Below are 26,312 nucleotides of genomic sequence, written 5' to 3'. Positions count from 1 at the left end.
TCATTAGTGTGATTGATCGAGAGCAGATTTACTGATGAAACTGTCTTTATGGTTTCTGTAGAGTCACAGTCAATGTGAAATATCAAGTCAAATGACAGCAGCTTTGATCACACGACAGCGTACTTTAATATTGCACGCGCGTCTCTCGGCTTCCCCTCGCCGTGACGGACGTGTGGCTCTGTGAAACGGCCACAAACGGGGATAAATAAATAAACACGGGCTTTTAGCGTGACCTTCTCCTGCCGTCCGTCTGCGCCGCTGTGATTGACGGACGGGTCGCGGCATCGCTGACGTACGGACGACACACGCCGGTCGGATTTATCATTCTCACGCTGACACGATCGACGCGAGCGATGAACGCTAATGAATCTGGAGGAAAACACAGCTGCTTTTTTCAAGTTAATGTCGTGTCGGAGTGGGACAGGGTTGATATTGTTAATTAAAATAAAACTAAACCATAAAAGTCATTAATATTAAAAAAAAATACATATTTTATTTCAGCTAGTTGCTAAAGCAACATTTCTTATTTTCATTTTTTTTAAATGACATTTTAATGGTTTAATTACAATTTTAATACTCAAAAATAATGTCAAACAATTTTTAATTTATTTTAAATTTATTTTAATTTTTTTCAATTTATTTAGTAATTCATAAAAAAAGTTTTAACAATAATAGTGCCCTGTGAAATATTTTTTCAGATTTTTTTTATTCCGTTTTAATGATTTAATATTTTAATAATCAAAAATGCTGTCTAATCAATAGAGTTAATAAAAGCTTATCAATTTAAGATTTTATTACAATTTTACCAATAATAGTAACATATGAAATGTTTATTTCTTCAGAAATGTTATTTTAATTTTGTTATTACATTTTATTGGTTTAATTCAATTTCTGCACAATAGTAATATATTTCTGTCATAATATTCTCAGACACTAGTCTATATCACAGTTTTATTAAATTGTGCCTTTTTTAAATTAAAATTTAACCAAATTCTGTTTTATTTAAGATTTTACTACAATTTTACCAATAATAGTACCATTTCAAATGTTTATTTCTTTAAAAATTCTATTTAATTTTTTTGTTCCATTTTTATTTTCTGCACAAAAGTAATATATTTCTGTCATAATATTCTCATTTTGATTAAATTATTATTTAAGTTCTAAATTATAATAATCTAGAACTAAAAGTTAATAAAAATGATATAGACATTTAAAAAATAAAAAAAAGAGTATTAATAAATTAAAAAAAAAAAAAACTGATAAAACACTGGTTTAAGGTTAACACCATATTAAAATAGAAATAAAGCTCATTTCATAATTTAATAATATAGTGTCACGTTTGATGTATATAGAAATGTAAATGACATGTAAATGTTTGTGAGTGTTTTAGAATTGAGATATACTCTTTATTGGCGTATTCATCACATCTTGCCTGCTTTTTTATTCTGAAAGCTGTCTCCTCGCCGTCGTCGTTTACCATGAAGACTAACACACTGAGCACCTCCGTGCCAAACTCCTACTATCCAGGTAAAGCTCTGCGTCACGTCTGCATGTTCACTCATTTCTGTCTGAAACTGCTGTGCTTTTGTCACGTCTGGTGCTTTGCTGTGCACTACTGAGCTTTATAGACCGCATGAAATAGCAATGGGACACCTTTCAGCCCACATCTATAACTTTCAGCTGAACGTAACAGTAAACCTACAAAAATACACTTTTAGAAGATATCTTGTTCAAAAGTTTGGGGTCAGTATGATTTTTATTTTTTTTTATTCAGTGTTAAAACTTTTTAAAAATTATAAAAACTACAAATAATAATAAAAAAAAATCATGAAATAGACTTTATCTAAAATACATATACTATTTTATTTCACAGTTTTACAATTAAAAAAACAAATAAAAAATACAAAAAACAACAAAATTAAAGAAAAATCATTTCAGTTATAAAAATTATTTAAAAAAGTGTTACTCAAAATAAAATAAAACAACTGAAATATACTAAACATACTAAAATAAAATGTAAAAATATATATATATTTCATTTTTGGTAGTTCTCCTGTTAATTTAGTTTACCTTGGTGTACTAAAATAACTAAAACTGAATTGCAAGTTAATAAAATTGCAAATAAAAATGACAAAAACAACAAAATTGAAAAAGAAAAATTATGTCAGTTATCATAAAAGTGTTAGTCAAAATAAAATAAAATTTAACTGAAATATTTTAAACATACTAAAATTAAATATAAAAAAAATATTTAGTTTTAGCTAGTTGCAATATTTGTCCTTTTTATTTAGTTTAACTTGACGTGCTAAAATAACTAATACAAGTTAATAAAAAAGAGAATAAAAATTACAAAAACAAAATTAAATTGAAAAAGAAAAAAATATTGGTTATAATAAAAATTCTAAAAAACATGTTGCTCAAAATTCAACTGAAATATACTAAACATACTAAAATATATTTTATGACTACTAATAATATTTTTTTAAAAAAGTGTTACCTGAAATAAAATAAAATACTGAAATATAGTAAACATATTTTAAAATTATTTTGTTTTGGCTAGTTGCAATATTTGTCCTATTTATTTACTTTAACTTGATGTACTAAAATAACTAAAACTGAAATGCATGTTAATAAACAAGTAAATAAAAAAAAACAAAATGAAACAGAAAAATTCAGTTATCATAAAAATTCTAAAAAAGTGTTTCAACTGAAATGTACTAAACATGCTAAAATAAAATATTTTTAAAAAATTATTTTATTTTAGCTTGTTGCAATATTTCTCATTAATTTAACTTGATGTACTAAAATAACTAAATTAAAATAACTACAACTAAATTACAGGTAAAAACAATTACTAAAACTTTAACTAAAATTAATATAAAAAACTGAAAATATTTTATTCATCAAGGTGCATCAAATTGATCAAAGTAAAAAGACATTTATAATGTTACAAAATATCTATTTTTAGTAACTGCTGTTCTGTTGAACTTTCTATTGATCTGTGAATGCTGAAAAATAAATGTTTTTATTTTAGTCACATGATTTCTGAAGGATCATGTGACACTGAAGACTGGAGTAACGATGCTGAAAATTCAGCTGCGCATCACAGGAATAAATTACATTTTAACAAATATTCACATAAAAAACAGCTGTTTTAAATTCAAATAATATTTAATAATTTTTACTATTTTTGATCAAATAAATGCACATTTTAAAAAAATCTTACCGACCTCAAACATTTTGCATTGTTTTTCTATGGGTAAGGCTGCTGACTATTAACATTTTTTGAAAGTCGGTCATGTCTGTGTGCTCGTTTGTCTCCTGTTTAACCTTCCTGACTAATGCAGTAGTGTGTTGATCTGGATCAGTGTGGACTGAACCGCTTTTCTCTTCTCTGTAAACCTCCGCACGTCTTTCGGCCGCGAGCAGACCCCTTCGTGCCGACCGCCATCTTAGGTGAGCGAGCCTCCCGTTTCTGTTTCCACACATGACGACGTCCTGAGAATAGCTTGTTTGTGTTGACGAGAGACAGACAGGAAGTAGATCTGACGCTTCCTCACATTCATACCTGCCTGCTTTTCTCTTCTGTGTGAGATTCGAGGGTTTATTCCTCCCCGAGCCGAGGCTTCACCCCATCCCATCCGCATTCCGTGTCGTGCGTGTGACGTCACGTATGTCTATGACCTCTCATGTGCATGGACAGATAATGTGGACCGGATGAGGGGGGAGTGACAGTGTGGCACGAACGAATAAAGCGACCCATGGTCATTTCCATCAGTGTCCTCAGACGCGCTCTTTACGCTCACGATAGCCTTCAAATCGCACTCTGTCAGCGGTAAATCGATTGTGAGTCTGTTTTTAGAACAGTACCCAGTTTAGTGCTGATCTGTCACGCTTATAAAGTTGAACGTTTTCACTATTTTAAATGAGAACTTGGGTTCAGGAAGTAAATTTCCCATTTTTGCATTTGAAAAACACACTTGCGAGGAAATTAATGAAGTAGGTGCACCATAAAGCGCTTCTTTTTTAGGGATAATTCACCCTAAAATTATCATTCAGTCATTGTTTGCTCAACCTCATGTTGTATCTTTCTTCTGTGGAGCAAAAAAAAACAGCTTTGGACCCCATTGAACGAAAACGTGAAAGTGGGGTGAGTAAATCATGGCAGAATAATGAGAATTTTTTGGGTGAACAATTCCTAATAGCTGATTTTAGGTAGGTGAAATAGCTACTGTTAAACTAGTTAAACCACGATCATTCAGTGTTTTCGGAATTACGTTATTTACGTCATGATTTTTTTTAAAAAGTGCAGGTTTTAGGCATCTACAGAAGCAGATCTCAACCCTGACAGCACGTGACTTGACCTTTAGTGCTGAAATTTGAATCTAATGAAATTAATGTAATTTAGTGCTAAATGGTGGTTAAAAAAAAAAAAAAAACATCTTTAGGAAAAGTGAAATGTGGAAATAATTTGTGATACCAATGTTGATTCAATTTGCAAAATCAAAAAAAAAAAAAAAAAAAAAAAAAAAATGTAACACTGAATCAGTCTTGATCCGTTACATTGTTTCACTTGGGAATAAACGTTGAAATGTGGTTGAAATAATGTCAGTTGTTCAATGCTGGAAATTTTTTAGTTTCAAATGGTTGTGAAAAGGTGAACAGATTAATCAACATTTACATTTTAGCAAGGTTTATCAAGTTCATCCTTGATCCCTGATCCACTGATGCTCATAAAAAAATAACAAATTACTTAGAAATCAACATTGACATTTTTACAAGATCTGTACAAAAAGGCAGACATTGAAACAATGTTGCAGTATCAACGTTGATTCGATTGCAAAATAAAACAAAAAAATAATTAATTTGGTAAATTTAAAATGGTAAATTTAAATGGTTGTGAAAAGGTGAACATATTATTAATCAACATTTAGATTTTAACAAGGTTTGTACAAAAAGTAAAGTGTCGAAAATGACATTGCTATATCACCATTGATTTGAATTGCAAAACTGAAAGAAAATTCTACAACAGTTCATCCTTGATCCATTGATTTGCCATAAATGAACATCATAAAAAAATAACAAATTACTTAGAAATCAACACTGACATTTTTACAAGATCTGTACAAAAAGTCAGACATTGAAACAAAGTTGCAGTATCAAAAAAAATGTAACACTGAATCAGTCTTGATCCGTTACATTGTTTTACTTGGGAATAAACGTTGAAATGTAGTTGAAATAATGTCAGTTGTTCAGTGCTGGAAATTTTTTAGTTTTAAATGGTTGTGAAAAGCAGGGTTGCCGCGGGTCCTTAAAAAGTCTTAAATTTAGTTTATCAAATTTAAGGTCATAAAAAGTCTTAAATTGTACAAGAAAGTCTTAATTATGATTAAGAGGTCTTAAATTTTAGGCACGGGAAGACCAGAATTGCGATACAGCTTAGTGTCACGATTAAACTTCAAAAGGCTGTGATTTCGTTAAATAAACATGAGCGCTGCGCGTTCAAAGTCCGGTGCTGAGCTGCTTCGTGTACTGCCGTTACCGGGGAAACACATGTCTGCAGTTCCGAATGCGCCATCTGCTGCCAGAGATTGAATGTGCATTTTCAATAAGCCTGTTGTTTTGAGTAGGGTATTCTTACAGTACAGGAGGCTGTAGTTTCAGGACCGCATTTCTAGGACCCTGTAATTTTTTTTTTTAATTATTTATTTTATTTTATTTTATTTATTTGTCGTATGTATGCATTAACAGCTCATACTATTTATAGCAGTTGCTATTCAATATCTGTATATTATTTTTAAGAAAATACTAAATGCAGTTGTTTAATTATATACACTTAATTATTGTCCTAACCAGCTCCTAATCCTAAACTTACCCCTGGGTAACCCTTTTGAAATATTTAGTCTAATTTATTTCAGTATATTCTAGATTTCTGTTCATTAGCTGCTGCGCTTCATGTCTGACGTGTGACCCACTTAACAAAGTGAAGTAAACGGTAAAACAATTGCCATACAAATTAGTGTGTTTATTAGTATTTCAATAAATTTAAAATAATTTGAATACAAATACTAATTTACAACATCCAGCAGCACAATGAACTGTTTTTTACAGTTAAATGGGCTAAATGGAGATTTCTGACACCCCCTTGAACACTCAAGTTTATGTCAGCTTTTACATTAAAAATAAGATGGCAAGATAAAAAAAATTAGTAGTTTCAATGGATCTAGTCTTTGGGTCTGTTTGATATTTCTTTGTTGGAATATAATTGCTAGATGGCACTGTCCCAAAAAATAGGGTCCTATAAATGTGGTCCTAGAACTGCAGCCTCTGGTATTGCAGGAACATAGTATTGGGGTTGTTTTTGTTCAGACCAAAGCGAAAAGCGACCCATGTTTTTACCCTGTAAACATGCAGAGCTGTAAATGTGAACTGGTGGATCATTAAGAAACACTAACATGTATTTGTATGTTTTTTTTAATTAATATAATAATTTATTAATGATAATTGTTTCAATTAATATAAGTAAAGTTTTGACTCTTCTTAAAAATTGATACTTTAAAGAAATGTGAAGTGTATCACTTTATACAACTTTTTGTTTTTGTGAAAAATCTGAACTGTAAATCAGTTTTCACAGTAGTTTAGTCATTTTACAGTTTAATATTTAACCATAGACATTGCCTTACCCTGCTCATATGGTATTAATTTTATTTGTGCAGGTCTTAAAAAAGGTCTTAAAAAGTCTTAAATTTGAGCTTAAAAATCCTGCAGCAACCCTGGAAAAGGCGAACACATTAATCAACATTTAAATTTTAACAAGGTTTATCAAGTTCATCCTTGATCCCTGATCCACTGATGCAATAAATGAACATCATAAAAAAATAACAAATTACTTAGAAATCAACATTGACATTTTTACAAGATCTGTACAAAAAGACAGACATTGAAACAATGTTGCAGTATCAACACTGATTCGATTGCAAAATCAAAAAATAAAAATAAAAATGGAACACTGAATCAGTCTTGATCCGTTACATTGTTTCACTTGGGAATAAACGTTGAAATGTGGTTGAAATAATGTCAGTTGTCCAATGCTGTAATGTTTAGTTTTAAATGGTTGTGAAAAGGTGAACACAAGTCTTATTAATCAACATTTACATTTTAACAAGGTTTGTACAAAAAGTAAAGCGTCGAAACGACATTACGATATCAGCATTGATTTAAATTGGAAAACTGAAACCAAAATTCTACAAAAATTCATCCGTGATCCATTGATTTGCCATAAATGAACATCATAAAAAAAAAACAAAATACTTAGAAATCAACATCGTCATTTTTACAAGATCTGTACAGAAAGACAGACATTGAAACAATGTTGCAGTATCAACGCTGATTCAATTTGCAAAACTGAAGCAAAATTCAACACTGCTTTGACCTTATTGACATTAAATAAATGTGAAAATGTTGTTGAAATGTCACTTGTTGTGTCAACACTGAAAACAGTGGCATTTGACGCAAAAACATTACTAAAGTGCTTACAATTTAGAATTGAAATTTAAACAAGATCTGTAGGAAAAGTAAAATGTTAAAACAACGTTGCAAGATCAATGATGATTCGATTTGTGAAACTGATACAAAATTCAACACTGATTCGACCTTGATTCATGACATTAAATAAATATGAAATTGTGGTTGAAATAATGTCACTTATTGTATCAGTGTTGAAAATGATGACATAATTGATCATAATTGAAATTTGAACAAAATCTGTAGGAAAAGTAAAACGTTGAAATGTTTCATTGCTGATTTGATTTGCAAAATTCTAACAATTCATCAAAAAACAAACAAACAAACACCAAATCAACCTTGATGCAAGATGTTGAATAAAACGTAGAAATGTGATTGAAATAATGAGTTCAACAATGTGAATAAGATCTGTAGGAAAAGTAAAACAATGAAACAATGTTGCAAAAACAATGTTGATTCAATTTGTGAAACTGATACAAAATTTAACACTGATTCGACCTTGATCAATGTTGAAAAACAATGACGTTTAATGCAAAAACTATTAATGTGCTTACAATTCAGAATTGAAATTCAGACAAGATCTGTAGCAAAGTAAAAGATTGAAACAATGTTTCAAGATCAATGATGATTCGATTTGCAAAACTGATACAGAATTCAACACTGATTCAACCTTGATTCATGACATTAAATAAATGTAAAAATGTGGTTGAAATAATTTCATTTGTTGTTTCAATGTTGAAAAACAATGATGTTTAATGCAAAAACATTATTAATGTGCTTACAATTCAGAATTGAAATTTGAACAAGATCCACAGGAAAAGTAAAACATTTCATTGTTGATTTGATTTGCAAAATTGTAACAATTCAACACCAAATCAACTTTGATCCATGATGTTGAATAAACACAGAAATGTGGTTGAAATGAATGCAAAAACATTAGACTGCAACAATTTTAATAAGATCTATAGGAAAAGTAAATCTTGAAGCAACGCTGCAAGATCAACGATGAATCGATTTGTAAAACTGATACAAAATTCAACACTGAATCATCTTTGATCTGTGACATTGATAATGTTGAAAAACAATGACATTTAATGCAAAAACATTATTAATGTGCCTACAATTCAGAATTGAAATTAAAACAAGATCTGTAGAAAAAGTAATATATTGAAACAATGTTGCCAAATCAATGTTGATTGGATTTGTGAAACTGATACAAAATTTAACACTGATTTGACCTTGATTCATGACATTAAATAAATGTGAAAATGTGGTTGAAATAAGGTCATTTGTTTCAATGTTGAAAAACAATGATGTTTAATGCAACAACATTCAAAAGTGCTTGCAATTCAGAATTGAAATTCAGACAAGATCTGTGGGAAAGCAAAAGATTGAAACAATGCTTCAAGATCAATGATGATTCGATTTGCAAAACTGATACAAAATTCAACACTGATTCAGCCTCGATTCATGACATTAAATAAATTTAAATGTAAAAATGTGGTTGAAATAATGTCACTTGTTGTTTCAATGTTGAAAAACAATGACATTTAATGCACAAACATTATTAATGTGCTTCCAATTTAGAATTGAAATTCAAACAAGATCTGTAGGAAAAGTAAAATGTTGATTTGATTTGCAAAATTGTAACAATTCAACACCAAATCAACTTTGATCCATGATGTTGAATAAACATAGAAATGTGGTCGAAATGAAAGCAAAAACATTAGACTTCAACAATTTGAATAAGATTTATAGGAAAGTAAAATGTTGAAACAGTGTTGCAAGATCAACGGTGAATCATTTGTAAAATTGATACAAAATTCAACACTGAATCATCTTTGATCTGTGACATTGATAATGCTGAAAAAACATGACGTTTAATGCAAAAATATTATTAATGTGCTTCCAATTCAAAACTCAAAATTCAAAAATTCAAATGAAATTCAAACAAGATCTGTAGGAAAAGTAATACATTGAAACAGTGTTGCAAGATCAACGTAACTTCGATTTGCGAAACTGATACAAAATTCAACACTAATTCAACCTTGATTCGTGACATTAAATAAATGTGAAAATATGGTTGAAATAATGTCACTTGTTGTGTCAACGTTGAAAAACAATGACGTTTAATGCAAAAACAATTCCAATGTGCAATTCAGAACTGAAATTCAAACAAGATCTGTAGGAAAAGTAATAAATTGAAACAATGTTGCAAGATCAACGTGACTTCGATTTGCAAAAACTGATACAAAATGTAACACTCGATCCCCGATAGGCCTGTTTGGAAAGTTGTATCGTCTACAAAACGGTGGATGTGATTTTTACTCGCTGAACCCGAGCGTGGAGCAGGTTGAGATCGGGCCTCGTCTCATGGCTTCATTCTGACACGTCAGACGTTTGAGAGTGAGTCAGTCAGAACGTCAGATAGTCTCTGGACTTCATGTGTAGCTGCTCTTGCTTCAACTATCTTGTTGCTTACACCCTTTTTCCTCTCTCTTCCTGTTTTCTTTCTTCACATTTAACCTGTTACGTATCCTCTAAAAAAGTGCCCATTAATGGTAAGTTGCCAATCGGCCCTGTGTTTTTTGGGGGTGACTGTCAGTGGGATCCGCTCCCCCCTCTCCCCTCAAGCCGTGTCGCCTCTCTCTCTCTCTCTCGCATGGCCTTGTGTGGCATTTCGCCCTCCCATTAGCTAGCATGGCCGTCACCCGTGGCCGCCCTCTTCATACGTGCAGTCACCCTCCACTCACCTGCATCCTCACATGTGCTTCCTTTTGGTTTTGGTTCCCGACCCTGTCGTGACGGTGCCGCATCCACACATCACCATTTCACCATTCGTGCGACCTCATTTTGACATCGGGTAGCCAGTTTCTTTAGCTAGAACAGACGGCTTGGTTTTGTTTTGATGTTCACGTGGTGCGGCGTTCTGTTTATGCACATGTTCGGATTCGACTCACCCGTTGTTCCGTGCTCATCTCTTCATGTGGTCGTCAACCTACTGCTCATCCATTCCTTCGCCGTTTCCCTCTGCGTTTGCTGACCCTTTCTCCCTCGCCTTTTTCCCGGCAGACGAGAACCACACCATGAACAGCGAGACCAGCAGCCTGGTGCAGTCGCACACTCACTCCTACAAGAAGCGCGAGGCCGTGGACGTCCCGTACCAGACGGGGCAGCTTCACCCGGCCATCCGCGTGGCCGATCTCCTCCAGCACATCACGCAGATGAAGTGCGCCGAGGGTTACGGATTCAAAGAGGAATACGAGGTGCGTCCTTTCGCTCGACTCTCCACGTTGCCTCGTCACACGTGTGCGTGCTGTTTGCATATCACTTTATTAGGGGTGTGACTCAAACGGAGATGTTTAGCAGAATGTCCGAGCTTCGGTTTGCTATAGAATAAAATTATAACATTTTTCAGAGTTTGGCCTAGAAATGTTGACATTTTTGCTCAACATCTCATTTTGAAACGACGTGAGAATGAGTCAATTATTCATTTTTGGCTCAAAAATGGTTTTAGTATTCACTGCAAAAACTGTCTTGCTCTGTGTTTTTGTCTTGTTTTGCAGTACAAATATCTAAACATTTGAAAAACTTTTTTTACCCAATTTTATACTTGTTTTAAGCATAAACCCACTTAATTTTGAGAAACAAGACTTGATATCATCCTGTTTCCCAGTACAAATATCTAAAATATTAATTTTCTTCTTCCATTGACAGATATTTATTCTTGTTTTAACTGTAAACTCATTTTTACATATTTTTCATGCCTTTTTTTTGAAAATTAAGTGAATTTGTGCTTGAAACAAAAAAAATGAACTTGGTTCAAAGGGAAATTTATTGATTTTTTTTAATCCTTTTACACATATTTTTTAAAAGTATAAACTCATTTAATTTTAATGCATTTTTCAAAAAAACAAGACTTAATATCTAATATCTAAGTAATTTTGCCTTCTTCCATTGACAGATATTTATTCTTGTTTTAACTGTAAACTCATTTACTTTTTACACATTTTTCATTACTTGAAAATATTTTGCATTTTGAAAATTAAGTGAATTTGTGCTTAAAACAAGAAAAAAACATTTAAAGAAGAAAGTATTAATTTTCTTAACCCATTGACATATTTTTGTTGCTGTTCTAAGCATAAACACAATTAATTCTGATGCATTTAAAAAAAAAAAAAACTTAATATCTAAGTAATTTGGCTTTACAGGTAAAAGTATCTTAATTTGAGAAGCAAATAATAATTTAGTTTTCTGTTTAAAATAAGATTATTTTGCTTACCCCATTGGCAAATTATTTAGCTTCTTCTAAGCAAAAACTTTTTCTGAAAACAAGACAATAATTTTTACCTGTCTAGAAAATCCTTCTTAATTTAAGAATTTTTAGACATTTTGGCTGGAAACAAGACAAAAAAATCTTCAGTAAGAAAAGCATATTTTTCAGTGTAGATAGTATTTTTGTCTTGAAAATTAAGTGAATTTGTGCTTAAAACAGGAAAAAAAAAAATCTGGCAATAGGGTCATGAACTTGATCCACAGGGAAAACTATTGATTTTCTTAACCCATTGACAGATATATGTATTTATTTTTTTTATTATTTTAAGCATCAACTCATTTAATTTTAATGCATTTAAAAAAAAAAACAAACGTTTAATATCTAATATCCAAGTCAGTTTGCTTCCCAAGTAAAAGTATCTTGATTTTTTTTTATTAATTTAATTTGTGCTTAAAATAAGAATTTTTCAATTGTTTTTCATTGTTTTAATCATAAACTGATTTTTGTAGAAAATAAATAGTATTGTCTTATTTTCCAGTACTTAAATATTCTTAAATTAAGAAATATTTTAAAATGACTTAAGAAACTAAGTTTATTTTTAAACAAGAACAAATAAACGGAATTCAAAGGCAAAACAGGATTATTTTTCTGACCCTATAGGCAGATATTTTTTATATATATATATATAAACAGACTTGATTTTTTTTTTTTACATTTTTTAGAAAACAAGGCTTAGTATCTGACTTCACAAGTAAATGTATCTTGATTTAAGAGTTTTTAAATTGTATTTTTGTCTTGGTTTCAAGTACAAATATATAAAAATATCAAGATTGAGAGGCAAAATTACTGAAGATAAAACTAAGTGAGAGCTTTTTTTGACCCCATCAATAGATTTTCTGTTGTTGTTGTAAGCACAAACTGACTTTTTTGATAAATTATCAAGTCATCTTGATTGTAAAGTAAATATTTGTAGATTTTACAGTGGAAAACAAGACAAAAACCCTGAGGTAGATGATTTTTTGCAGTATTTTTGTCCATGAGCTCATGTGATCACCAAACCGCTCCAGTTCTGTTGAATCCCGTTTTGGGCACAAGATTTAGCTCCGTTTCAGCACCATGTTCTGTGCATTATCTTCACACACACACGACGACAGACAGATTCACTCGTGCGCTGGTCCGTTTGTTAACGTCTACTGCGGCGAGAGACGCGGGCGGCGTTAAAACAGCCCGTCGCGGCTCCGTGTGTTTGTGCATCCTCTCACCCGCCACCAAAACCTCACCGCTTTATCCTTCACATCTGAATGGAATAAATATTTCAGGCAGACGCCCGTTGGGTCGGGAGCCGCCCCGAGGGCTCGATTCATTATGGATAAAGATGTTTTTTTGAGCGGAGGTAGACGTCGAGTTCAGCTCTCACTCCCCGTCCCTTCCTCCATGTGAAAGTTGCTTGTGTTGCCTGTGTTTCTCTCCTCCATGTTGAACAGCACAGTGACTGTAGTGGTTTGAGAATGACCCACACTAAAATATTCCCTTATCTTTCCTTTTGCTTCTTGTTATTCCGTACGTTAACTTTGGAAAAGATAAATGAGGTAAGCAGCCCTTTTTGGATATATGTAAGATGTTTTAGTTGCTTGTTAGTTGCTGATATGATTTGTTAGATCCCGATTGTCCTGAAGTTTGTCTTGAAGCTCCTGTAAGTCCTGCACTGACGGCTGTTGACGCCCCACACATTATCAGGCGGGATTTTGTTCTTTTTTCTAATGCAAGTCTAAGAAGGTTCTGTGTGTTTTGATTATTTATGGAAATTTGTTTTTAAAACTTTACAAACACATAGTTCCCGGGTCGCTTGTAATACTCAGAGATGGGTATTTTTTATTTTTCTGTTTTTTCAAATAATCTTGGGTCATTCATATGTCATTTTCACTTTTAAAAAAAAGTGTTTGATCAGAGCTATTATAGAAAAAAAAAAAAAATCGTAAGGGAAAAAAATGGTTTATCTGGGGAAAAAAATATTTCAGGTACATTTCTTATTTTCATTTAGTTTAAGTTGATAAACTAAAGTAACTAAAACTAAAATATAAAAACTACAGGTTTAAAAAAATAAAAAGGTGATTTCAACTTTTTATCTCCCAATTTATTTATTTTATTTTTTTTTAATTTATTGGAATTTTTATTTTTATTTATTTCATATTTTTTTCTAATTTATATCAAAAATCAGAATTTAGATATAAAAAATTACAAAAAAAAAAAAATTGAGATTATTTTCATTTTTAATTCCATGGTAAAATCAAAAAAAATAATAAAAAGAAAAAAATTTGGAATGTTACTTTTTCATGTTTATTTCATGGTGTAAATGGTCTTCCATAATATTTAATTTAGTAAATCAAAAACTGTTCTTACAAGAAAAGTCTGAATTAAAATATAAAAAGTCAAAAATTGTAAGATTTTTACTTTTTAATTCCATGACAGAAAAAAAATAAAAATCTGAATTGAGATAAAAACCACATGGTGGAAATGGTCTTCCATAATATTTAATTAAAGAAATAAAAAAAGCTGATTTCAACTTTTTGGTATTTTTATTTTTATTTATTTAGAACTTTTTAGAATTTCTAAATTGCAGATTGTAAAAATGTGCATTTGTTTATACATTTAAATTTTTAATTTAAGAATATTTTAGATTTTTATCAAAATTTGTTAGAATTTTTTTAGTGATATAAAAAATAAATAAATAAATAAATAAAAAGTAATAAATGTCCAATAAAAAACTACCAAACTTTAAAATTAAAATATAAACACAAAAAAAAAAATTAAATTCAAAATTTACAATCTTTCTGATTCAAAATTGTAGCCTTTTTTTCAGTTTTAAATCATGTTACATTATAATTTAACTATTTCTTCAGAGAAACAGTGTCATATTTCATTCCAGACCATTGCAATATATTTTTTAATTAATAAATATATTTTGTTTTATTGTTACATAGCAGAAACAGGCTTCCATAATATTCAATAAATAAATAAATAATAAATGACAAAAAAAATATAAAAATGGCTAAAACTTAAAAAAAATACTGTCATATTTCATTCCAGACCATTGCAATATTTTTGTTATTATTACTTTTTTATTGTAATTTTGTTTTATTATTACACAGCAGAAACAGGCTTCCATAATAATAATAAAAAAATAATAATAATAATGCAGTTTACAAAAAGCATAACAAAAATGAATGTAATCTAAAGTAAAAATGAAAACAAATTCCTCAGTTTAAATAATGTGACGATATCAATGAACAGTTTCTATGAACTTTTATTGTGTCAGAATCCAACATTTGAACATCTGACGCTTAAATGGCAGTAAAATCTTCAGTGTGGTGAAGTTTATCAGTGGTTAAAACACATCAGAAGCTTTGCCAGTCGGCGTCAGACGTCACGGAGGTCGGCGGTTTGGCGTCGCGGCTCACGCCGGCTCTTCTCGCGGTCGGGGCGCAGTAATCCATCCTCAAACACCTGGAGCACGCTGGGATGCATAACAATAAGGAGCAGCAGGGAATCGACAACATGCATTATTGAGTCGAGCTCGACGCTTGTTTTATTCATGCTTGTTTTGACGTGTTTGAGAGAGCGCGTCTTATTCGCCATCACTTTGGTTTCATGACTGTGTTGATTTGATTTGCTTTCACCTCCTGCTTTTATCCTCAGCGCCGCCGAGACCGAACGTGACTTATTCTAATGTTATCGTTCGTGCCGCTTCTCTCCTTCTGGACGAATCCAGATCCGTTTTTTAGAATCCTGCCACGCTTTTGGCTCGTGATTCCCGTCGTGCGTCCGATTGGCTGCGGTTTTGAGGCTCGGCCAATCGCGGCGAGTGGCCTAGAGGGACAGAAACAGCCTGGAGCTTCCTGCCAGCCATTTCACCATCCGCTCCATTCCAGTCTGCTGTCAAGCTTATTTATTCAGCACCACATTTTTGTATTTCAAAAGATTATTTTTCCATCAAGCAAAGACTAAAAATCATTATTCTCTGCTGTTTCGCTTCAGAAACTCTTAAAGGGACAGTTCACCCAAAAATCAAAGTACTGTCTTCATTTACTCACCCCAGTGTCATTTTTAGTCTCACTGACATACTGTTATAGTTTTTGGTAGTATTTTGAATTGGCATTTATTTTTCATTTTTAGTTTTTTCATTTTAATTTTAGCTCATTTGAAGTGATTTTGCTTTGTTTTGTTTTTAAATATGTGAAATTAATTTTACAAATTAGGTTTTAGTTTTAGATATTTTAGTACTTCAAGGTGAACTAAAATTTAACTAAAAATTAAACTACTTTTTTTTTTTTTTAGTCATTTTAATTAGTTTTTGGATTTACTTTTTTAGAAGTTTCAGTTTTTAGTTTTGTTTATTTAGTTGTAGTTCTATTAGTAAAATAAATAAGTTTATGTTTTTAAGTTTATTTTATGTTTAATTTTTTTTTTTTTTTTGTATTTTTCAAACAAGTGTAAGTTTTTTTTTTAATTCATTTATTTCATATTTAATGTTTATTTGCTTTATTATTTTTATGAAGTTTTTATTTTATTTAAACATTTATTTTATTGCAGTTAATGTTTATTTTGTTTCTTTTATTTTTATTATTTAGGTTTTTATTTTATTTAAATAATTTAGTTTTTTATAGTTTATTCTAGTTTGTGTTTATTTTATTATTTTATTTTATTTAAGTTTTAAATTTTTTAGTTAATTTATTACAGTTAACGTGTATTATTTTATTTTATTAAAAAAGTTTTTATATGTTTTTATACATAAAAAGTATACGTTTTTATACTTGATTGATTGATTGATTTCAGTTAATGTTTTTTATTATTTAGGTTTTTATTTTATTTAAATAAGTTAACATTTTTATAGTTTATTTATTCTAGTTAATATTTATAATAATATTACTTTTGTTATTGTTATTTTATTTTCAATATTTAAGTTTTTATTTTATATTTAATTTTTTCGGTTAATGTTTATCATTTAACTTTTTATTTTATTTTTAAAAAGTGTAATTTTTTAAATACGTTATTTATTATTTATTTATTTATTTCAGTTAATGTTTTTTTTATTATTTAAGTTTTTAGTTATTTAAATAAATGTCATTTTTTAAGTTAATATACTATATACTTTTTAGTTAATGTTTATTTTGTTTATTTTATTTTTATTATTTAGATTTTTATTTTGTTTAAATAAGTTTTATATAGTTTATTTTAGTTAATGTTTATATTGTTTATTTTATTTTTATTTTTTAATTTATTTATTTTTTTAAGTTAATTTGTTTCAGTTAATGTTAATTTTGTTTATTTTATTTTTATTATTATTTTATTTTTATTATTTAATTAATTTATTTATTTCTGAGTTAATTTGTTTCAGTTAATGTTTATTTTTTTATTTTTTCAAAGTAATTTATGGTCTTTATAGTCTAAGATTTTTTTTTTTTTTTTTAATGAATCCTTTTTTTAATGATATTTCTGTCCCTCCATTGAAAGGCAGCCAAAACTTCTATCATCCAAAAATGTCAAACTTAACGAAACGAATCCATGTGAATTGATTCAGGCTTTTATTTACATCTAAGCAATGATTGCAAATATCTTAATGTGTGATTTAAAGATTAATCAAGGTATCATAGTTTTGGAGCGACATGAACGATGACAGAATCAACATTTGTGGGTGATTTGTTCCTGTTCTCGTGCGTGTGTTGTGTTTCTCCAGCAGTAAAAGCGAACAGAAGCGGCGTCAGAGTTTGTTTGACAGAATTTGCACTTTCTAACGCGTCTTGGCTGTGTAAATACTCTCGGAGGCGTCTGCGTGTGACCGTCTTGAATATTTAAGCGTGTGTGTGTGTGTGTGTGTGTGTGACGGCCGTCGGCTCTGGTTTGACTCAGTTGTGCTGATTTTCCCGCTGCGGTGTCGGCGTCGGCGTCGGACTCCCGCATCTCATTATCTGAAAGGTGCTTGTCAGTCGCTCGTTCCTTCGGCGCGGCTCGTCTCGCTGTCACTTACGCCACATGAAAGGACAGACGTCTCAAAAGACACTCGGCGCCGCTGAATAACAAACTGCTGCCGCTTCAGGAGGAAAATAACACACACGCAACATCAACATGTGTTCAATTGGTTTTAATGTCTCGTTTGATGCATTAAATGACCTTTACGCATCTATATATACCATATACTGTCACAACACAATTCTAGTGTTAATAAATGCTGTTCTTTTGAACATTTTTATATATATTCATCAACATAATAATATTAAGCAGCACAACTGTTTTCAGTTGATAATAATCAGAAATGTTTCTTGAGCAGCAAATCATGATTCGATTAGATTTTTATGTTTTTGGTGTATTAATTTTAGTTACATTTTAAGTGACTTTGTTATTTTTATATATGTCAAATGCATTTTAAATAATAAGTTTGAGTTTTCTAAGGTTTGTTTTAAGTGCCTGTATAGTTTCTATTAAGTTTAAGTTTTATTAAATGAAAATTAGAAATCTTTTTTCAGTTAATTATTTTTGTTTATTTGTTAGAAATCTTTTTATTTCCAATTTTTAAATAAGTTTAAGTGTTTAATATTTATTTCAGTTAATGTTCATTTTATTTATTATATATCTAATTTTTTAAGTAATTGTACGTTTTTATATTTATTCCAGTTAATGTTTTTTTTTGTTAAAAATCTTGTTTATATCCTATTTTTTAAAATACATTTAAGTTTTTTTTTTTATTTCAGTTAATGTTTATTTTGGTTATTATATATTTAAAAATTGTAATTATAATTGTTTTTATATTTATTTTAGTTAATGTTTATTTAGTTTATTTTATTATAAATATTTTTTATTTCATAGTTTTAAAATAAGTTTAAGTTTTTAATATTTATTTCAGTTAATGTTTATATTGTTTATTTTATTATTTATTAAATCAGTTTTTTTTCTAAATAAGTTGAAGATTTAACATTTAATGTTATTTTTTAATAAGTAAGTTTTTTTACATTTAATTTGTTACTGTTAATATTAAATAATTTTAAATATTCAATTCAGTGTTTAATGATAATTTCAATAATATGTTCAATAATATGATATCAGTATTTTTATTTGATTTAAATTTTAAATAAGTATTCAATTAAATATTTAATAATAATCTAACAATTTTAAAAATATGATATCAGTATTTTTTGTTTGATTTGAATTTGATGACATTTCTAATAATAATTGTGCATGATATTTAATATTATGCAACCAGTGTTTTTTATTTATTTATTTATTTATTTTATATTTATTTTATTTTCAGTTTGATTTTAATATTATTTAATTTAAATAGTAAATATTTTAATTTGCTATTATTATTTTTATTAAATGTTAATATTAAACAACTTAAATACTAAATACAGTGTTTAATGATAATTTAACATTTTTTATAATATATACTATTATTGTTTTGTTTGATATTAATGCTAAATAATAACAACAATTATAAATATTTATATAAATATAAACAAATATAAATATATTAACAATTTTAATATGCTATTAATATATTTTATTTGATTTTAATGATATAATTTAATTGTTTAATAATTAACTATTTTAATAATCATTCAATTTAATAATACGCGACCAGTATTTTTAATAATTGATTTTAATTTTAAATACATATTTATTGAAACATTTAATAATTTACAATTGTAAAAATGTACTATTAATATTTTTATTAATTTTAATACAATTTTTAACAAATAACAATTTTAATAAAATATTATTTTTTAGTGATTTTAATATTAAATAATTTAAATATTCAATTAAATGTTTAATGTGTGTCGTATGCTTGTTAATGTTTTTATAACACTTTGGGTAATTGCAAATTAATATATTAAAAAATAAATTAAGCAAATCAGCATATTAGAATAATTTCTGAAAGATCATGTGACACTGAAGACTGGAGTAATGATGCTGAAATTTCAGCTTTGATTACAGAAATAAATTTCATCTGAACACATATTCACATATAAAACAGCTGTTTTAAATAAGAAAAATATTTCAAAATTTTCCTGTGTTTTTGATCAAATCAATGCAGCCTTGGTAATACTTAAAAATAAATAAATAAGTAAAAATCAAACTTTTTAGCAGTAGTGCGTTTGAGAATGTGTTTGTATTTATTTTCTGCACACAGATGTGTTAAGCTTTAAAATGACAGAGGTGTTTTTGTGTCTCTGTAAGTCTTGTAAAAGGTTCAAATGCTCGAAATGAAAGAGCAGCGCAGGTTCAACCTGACTCATCTTTCCTTCCCGGCAGATCTGTGGTGATTCATGGCACGATAAAGCAGAGCGGTTTACTTGTAATCTCAGAGCGTGACCTCAATCAGAGCCTCCCGACGAAGCGCCGTAAGCCGAGACGTTCGTCAGAAAGCCGCGTTTTCTGCTGTTCGTCATTAAGCACAAAGAGCACAAAGAGAGACAGATGAAGCTGCTGTCGTCGTTGCGTTCGCACAATCACCCGCAATCATATCAATTGTCTGTGGACGGTGGGAGACGATGCACACGAGGCTCTGTTTCTGTCTCACGTCCACACTTACGCCGGAGAAAGCGCAGAAAGGAGCCGAACGGCCCTCAGAAGCCAGCGCTGAAGTTTATTTTCATAATTAGTTGTAATTGCGCGGCGAGGAGAGCGTCTCGCGCCGTATAAATGTTTCATGAGTTTCTGTTGAGGAGGAACAAACGTGGGCTCGGATCGAGCTGCGTTTCTCTTTCTGTCTGTCTCACCATTTCATTTGGTTGGATGTAAATCGCACGCCGCGTCCAGCTCCTGCGGTCAAACTCTATAAGCAGCATTTGTGATGTGATGTCTGTTACCACAGAAAACAATCTTAAAACAATCCTACAAATGGACGGGATGCAATAGACATTGTTTACGTGATCATGTTTGTAAAGCGACTTTGCCTACATAGGCAGCATTTTAATGCACTTATGCTTGTTTTTCACCAAATTTTAGCAGAGCGTGGCTTGAATTCTTCATGCATAAGAGAATTCAAGAATGCATTGCACCAAATAAAAAAAATAACTGTATCTAAGAGGCAAGAAAAAGGTTGAGAATATTAAAAACTTTTAAAGTGTATATAAATATTATATATTGTAGAAAATTACAATAATTTAATAATGCATAATATTTTAATATTATTATTTAATGAAATTGTAATTAAATTTTAAATTATTTAAAAAATCAATAATTAAAATTTTATTAATTTTCTTCAAACTTCAACTTTTATTAATATTTTTGTTTGATTTTAATATTATTTACTTAAACTATTACATTTAGTGGTTAATAATAAATTAACTATTTATAACTATTAATAAGATATACTATTAATTTTTTTATATTACTATATTGATATTGTTGTTTGATTTTAATGTTAAATAGCAATTAAACAATTTTTATATGATGATAATATTAATATTAATTTTATTCAAACTTATTTATTTTATTAAAACTTTAACTTCTATTAATATTTTTGTTTCGTTTTAATATTAATTAAAATATTATACATTTAATGTTTAATAATAAATTAACCATTTTAATAATATGCTATTATTATTTTTATTGACTGTTAATATTAAATCATTTAAATATTTAATTCAGTGTTTAATGATAATTTAACAGTTTTAATCATATAAACTACTCATTTTTTATATTATTATATTAATATTTTTGTTTGATTTTAATGTTACATAATTTTACAATTTTGATATGCTATTAATATTTTTATAAAATTTTAATTTTAAGTCAGTTAAATATTCAATTAAATGTTTAATGATAGAATTTAAATTAAAATGCAACTAAATGTTTAATAATTAACAATTTTAATAATATGATTTTCGTTATTTAATGAAATGTTAAACAATAATTTTGCTATTTTTATTATGTTGTCAGTATTTTTGTATGATTTTATGTATTTATTGAAATGTTTAATAATGTAACATTTTAAAAATGTACTATTAATATTTTTATTGATTTTAATATTAAATTAAATATTCAAGCTAATTAACTGTTTAATATTAACAGTTAATTTGTAACAAATACCAGTTTTAAAAATATAATAATATCAGTATTTTTGTTTGATTTAAATTTTAAATATGAAATTAAATTTTTAATAATAATCTTACAATTACATTTAAAGTATGTATGTATTTAAATGTTTAATAATTTTACATTTTAAAAATACGCTATTAATTATTATTTTAATGATTTTAATATTAAATTAAATATTCAAATGTTTAATCTTAACAGTTAATTTGTAACGAATACTAATTTAAATAATATAATATTTTGTATTTTATTATTAAATAATTGAAATATTAAATGAAATGTTTAATGTGTTGTATGCTTGTTAGAGTAAACAGTGTAATGTGGAGTAATCTGAAATGATTTTCTGTGGTAATGGAGATGCTGCATCTTCTAGTTCATCATCTTAAAGTTCATTTTCCTGTTTCCTGTGTCTGACTCCATTCTCATGTGTCGTCCTGACCTTTGACCTGTTGTTCGTCGCACACGTTGGTTGTGCTAACTGTGTTTTTGTCTGTTTTATGTTTGTCTTTCAGAGCTTCTTCGAAGGGCAGGCGGCGCCGTGGGACTCTGCCAAAAAAAGACGAGAACAGAATGAAGAACCGTTACGGCAACATCATCGCATGTACGTACAGAAGCGCTCGTTGTGTGTGTGTGTGTGTGTAATTAACAGTCACAAAACTCTCCTTAAAGCAAAGAAAGCGTCAGCAGCCATTATGAAAATCAGCTTCTAGTAAGTGGCGTAATTTCTCAGGACGTTGCTCTGAGACCGGCGCTTTTCCCATGAGCCACTGGGCCGCCGTCAGCGAGAGCCAATCACAGCGCAGGAGCTGCAGGCGCGAGCCACGCGCCAACATTGGCCTCCGGCGTCAGAGCGGAACGAGCGCGGCGGGTGAACGCGTCGCTTTAACGTCCTCACAGGAAGTGACAGAGAAAAACAAGAGTTTGTGAATTGATTTTAGCTGCTCATGTTGCTAAAGTTTTTTTGTTTGTTTAATAATAATGAATTATTTAAATACATTTTCAAGCAAGTTTAATAATGTAACCATTTTAATAATATACTATTATTCTTTTTATTTGAATTTAGTATTAAATAATTTAAATATTTTTATTAGTAATTCAAATAATTGTAATAATTTTATTTAAATAAAATTTCAATTAAATATTTAATAATAATTTAACATTTTATTGCAATTTAGTACTTTTTTTGTGATCAAGTCTCACTCCATTTTACGTTCACAATGTTTTCTGAAACCCAGTCATTATATTATTTAAATATTATAATATTGAAGTATTTTAATATTAAATATATTTTTTATATTTTTTTATTAATTATTTAATTAATAATTTGAAATAATAAATAATTGCAATATTTAATAATTTCATAAATAATTAAAATATAACAATAATAATTAAATTATAACAAATTATAATTTTACATTTAATATAATTTTGTTAAAAATTATACTATAATTTGTGTGTAGTACATGTATAGTAGAAAATTATTTTATATATATTTTAAAAATGTTATTGTTAATTTAACGCACATCTCATTTTGCTTTCCATTTACACTGTTTTTTAAAACTCTATATTATATGTATTATATAAATATTTTGGAAAGTTGTAATACTGCAATTTTAAGTATTTAAATAATATTTTATTATTAATTAACTAAAATGTATATTAAATTAAATAAACTTAATTTATTATATTTTAGTAAATTATAATGTACAATTAAATTAGAAAACTGTTATTTGTTTGTTTGTTTGTTTGTTTGTGTGTTTGTTTGTTTATCTATCAAGGATGTAGAATTGAGTGAATGAATAAAGCGAATGACAGTCTCATCTTCAGTTTGAACCAAACAAGTGTTAATGTTGATTCCTAAACTCATGCAGAAGTCTTCATGCGGTTCCTGTGTGTTTTGTTTGGTGTGTTGATGGATGTGACTGATGTGTTTGTTGTTGTTTTCAGACGATCACTCGCGTGTGCGGCTGCAGCCTCTGGAGGGAGAGCAGAGCTCCGATTACATTAATGCTAATTATGTCGATGTAAGTACAAACACTGACCAGCACGTGTGTGTGTGTGTGTGTGTGTGTGTGTGTGTGTGTGTGTATGTGAATAAATGTCAGGATCACAGCACCTCTCATTCACGTCTCGTCTCACCAAACAACAGAGCCGTTAATCCAGACGCAGCGTCAGCAGAGTCACGATTAGATTTTCACACCTCAGACAATAACAGATGACACTTCACACACACACACACACTTATGTATTATAATATTATGTTATATTGTATATATTGTTATATTGTATTATATTACATTACATTACATGATATTATATTATATTTTATTTGATTATATTAATATTTTAGCAGAAATTAATTTAAATAAATTTTCAATAACAAAACATTGCAATGTTATTTTTTGTTCATTTTAAATATTTTTAAAATATTTTAAAAATATTTTAATAAACAACAGGCTTACTCTACTTTCCATTCACACTGTTGTTTTCTGAAACACTGTCATTATATTATATTATATTATATTATAGTATAGTATATTATATTATATTATAATGTTATGTTATATTATATTAATATTTTAGCAGAAAATGATTTAAATAAATTATTAGTAATAAAAAATTGCAATATTATATTTTTTTTAATGACAATTTTTTTTTATATTTTTAAAATATTTTATTAAACACTGGTCTAACTCTGTTTTCCACTAACGCTGTTATTTTCTAAAACACATTATATTATATTATACTAATATTTTAGCAGAAAATAATTTAGATACATTTTCAATAATAAAAATTGCAATATAATAATTGCAATAAAATAATATAATTAAAATGCATTTTTATTATAAAATAAAATGTATTATAAAATTGCAATAATTTTTAATTACGTTTTTAAATATTTTTAAAATATTTTAATAAACACCATCTTACTCTACTTTCCATTTACACTGTTGTTTTCTGAAACACTGTCATAATATTGCATTATATTGTGTTATATTATATTATATTATATTATTATATGCACACAAATGACATATACTTGCTAAGATGTTGCTCTTTTGTAGCTCAGAGACTTTATTGATGAACTCTTAAGAGCTGCCGTACGTTTATAAATGCGTGTTATAGATTAGTCTCTATTCTATCCCAGAATTCCCTGATTGTTGTCTCCGGTGGTGTGGTTATTGAGTAAAGCGTGAGGTGTTTCCCCACTGATTTACTGACTAAAATAAGCCAGCTGATGTTGACAGAGTAAATGTTGTTGTGGTGTGCTGTCAAACTCACGCCTCTGATCCGAATACTGATCCGCCGCCGCTGTCCGCACTCATAACACACACACACAAGAGCATGCTGGGAGAATCCAGAGCAGAGCAGCTCATGTGATCCATTCGGCTCCAGATTCTTGTTCTCAGTCATGATTTAACATGGATTTGATTAATAACCTCAGTCAGATGCGCTGTTCTCACTGTTTAATGTCGAGCATTACTTGTTTGAAAGACCAGTTAACCCAAAAGTTAATGCTCTCTCATCATCTACTCACTTTCGTATATATAACATTAAATTTCAAAGGGATTTTTTGCAGTGTATAAAACTTTGCAAGTATTATATTTTGTATGAAAATAAAATAATAATAAAAAAAAAAAAACAGCGTTAATATATAACACTATAAAATGTATAACAACTATAAAGAGCAATTTATAAAGAATCAGAACACTTTCAGACATTATGTAGAAATCTTTTCTGTGCCGGCATGTTTTAGTCCAGATTAAAATGGAAAAATTGAGTGAATAGTTTTTAAATGTATGTTTATATTTATATTAATATTTGTTTTTTTATCATGGTTTTATATATTTTATTAATTATTTAATTAATAATTTGAAATACTAAATAATTGTATTATTTAATAATTATAGAAATAATTACATTATAATGTTATTATAATAAAAAAAATGCATTTCATTGTAAATATTTAATTGTAATAATTTATTTAAATTTTAATATTCATTAATACAGGTCTCACTCTTTATTATTATATTATATTATATTATATTATTTTTACTATTTTTACTATTTTTAAATTTCTAATATTATTTCATATTAATTTTAGTAATGTTAATAACATTGTAATATTAACAGAGGTTTATTTTATTATTTAATAAAATATATGATATATTTAATAATTGTGTAATTAATTATTAAAAATATTAAATAATTGCATTTAAATAAAAACATATTTTAATATTTATGTCTTTTGGAATTGTTACATGAAATAGAATGAATAATTTAAAAAAATTCTTTATGACTGGTTTTGTGGTCCAGGGTCACATATTATATTATTAGTATTTTTAATATATTTTTAAAATGTGAATATTATTGAATATAAATTGTATTTATGTTAATACAATTTTTATATTAACAAAGG

At 28.6% G+C, this 26,312-nt stretch overlaps 1 protein-coding gene across 1 annotated transcript in view; it reads left to right on the top strand.

The window, feature by feature from the left end:
* Positions 1-26,312, top strand: part of ptprma (protein tyrosine phosphatase receptor type Ma) — a 298,397-nt gene that overhangs the window by 237,650 nt on the left and 34,435 nt on the right. The window contains 6 exon segments of the mRNA XM_051104590.1: positions 1,453-1,527; positions 3,430-3,456; positions 10,597-10,790; positions 22,405-22,443; positions 22,445-22,493; positions 23,840-23,916. Coding sequence (XP_050960547.1) covers positions 1,453-1,527; positions 3,430-3,456; positions 10,597-10,790; positions 22,405-22,443; positions 22,445-22,493; positions 23,840-23,916 — 461 coding nt within the window.

The sequence above is a fragment of the Labeo rohita genome, unplaced genomic scaffold (genome assembly GCF_022985175.1).
Source record: "Labeo rohita strain BAU-BD-2019 unplaced genomic scaffold, IGBB_LRoh.1.0 scaffold_75, whole genome shotgun sequence".
Lineage (NCBI taxonomy): Eukaryota > Metazoa > Chordata > Actinopteri > Cypriniformes > Cyprinidae > Labeo > Labeo rohita.
Note: the sequence above shows the minus strand (reverse complement) of the source record. Positions and strands in the feature narration are given on the sequence as shown.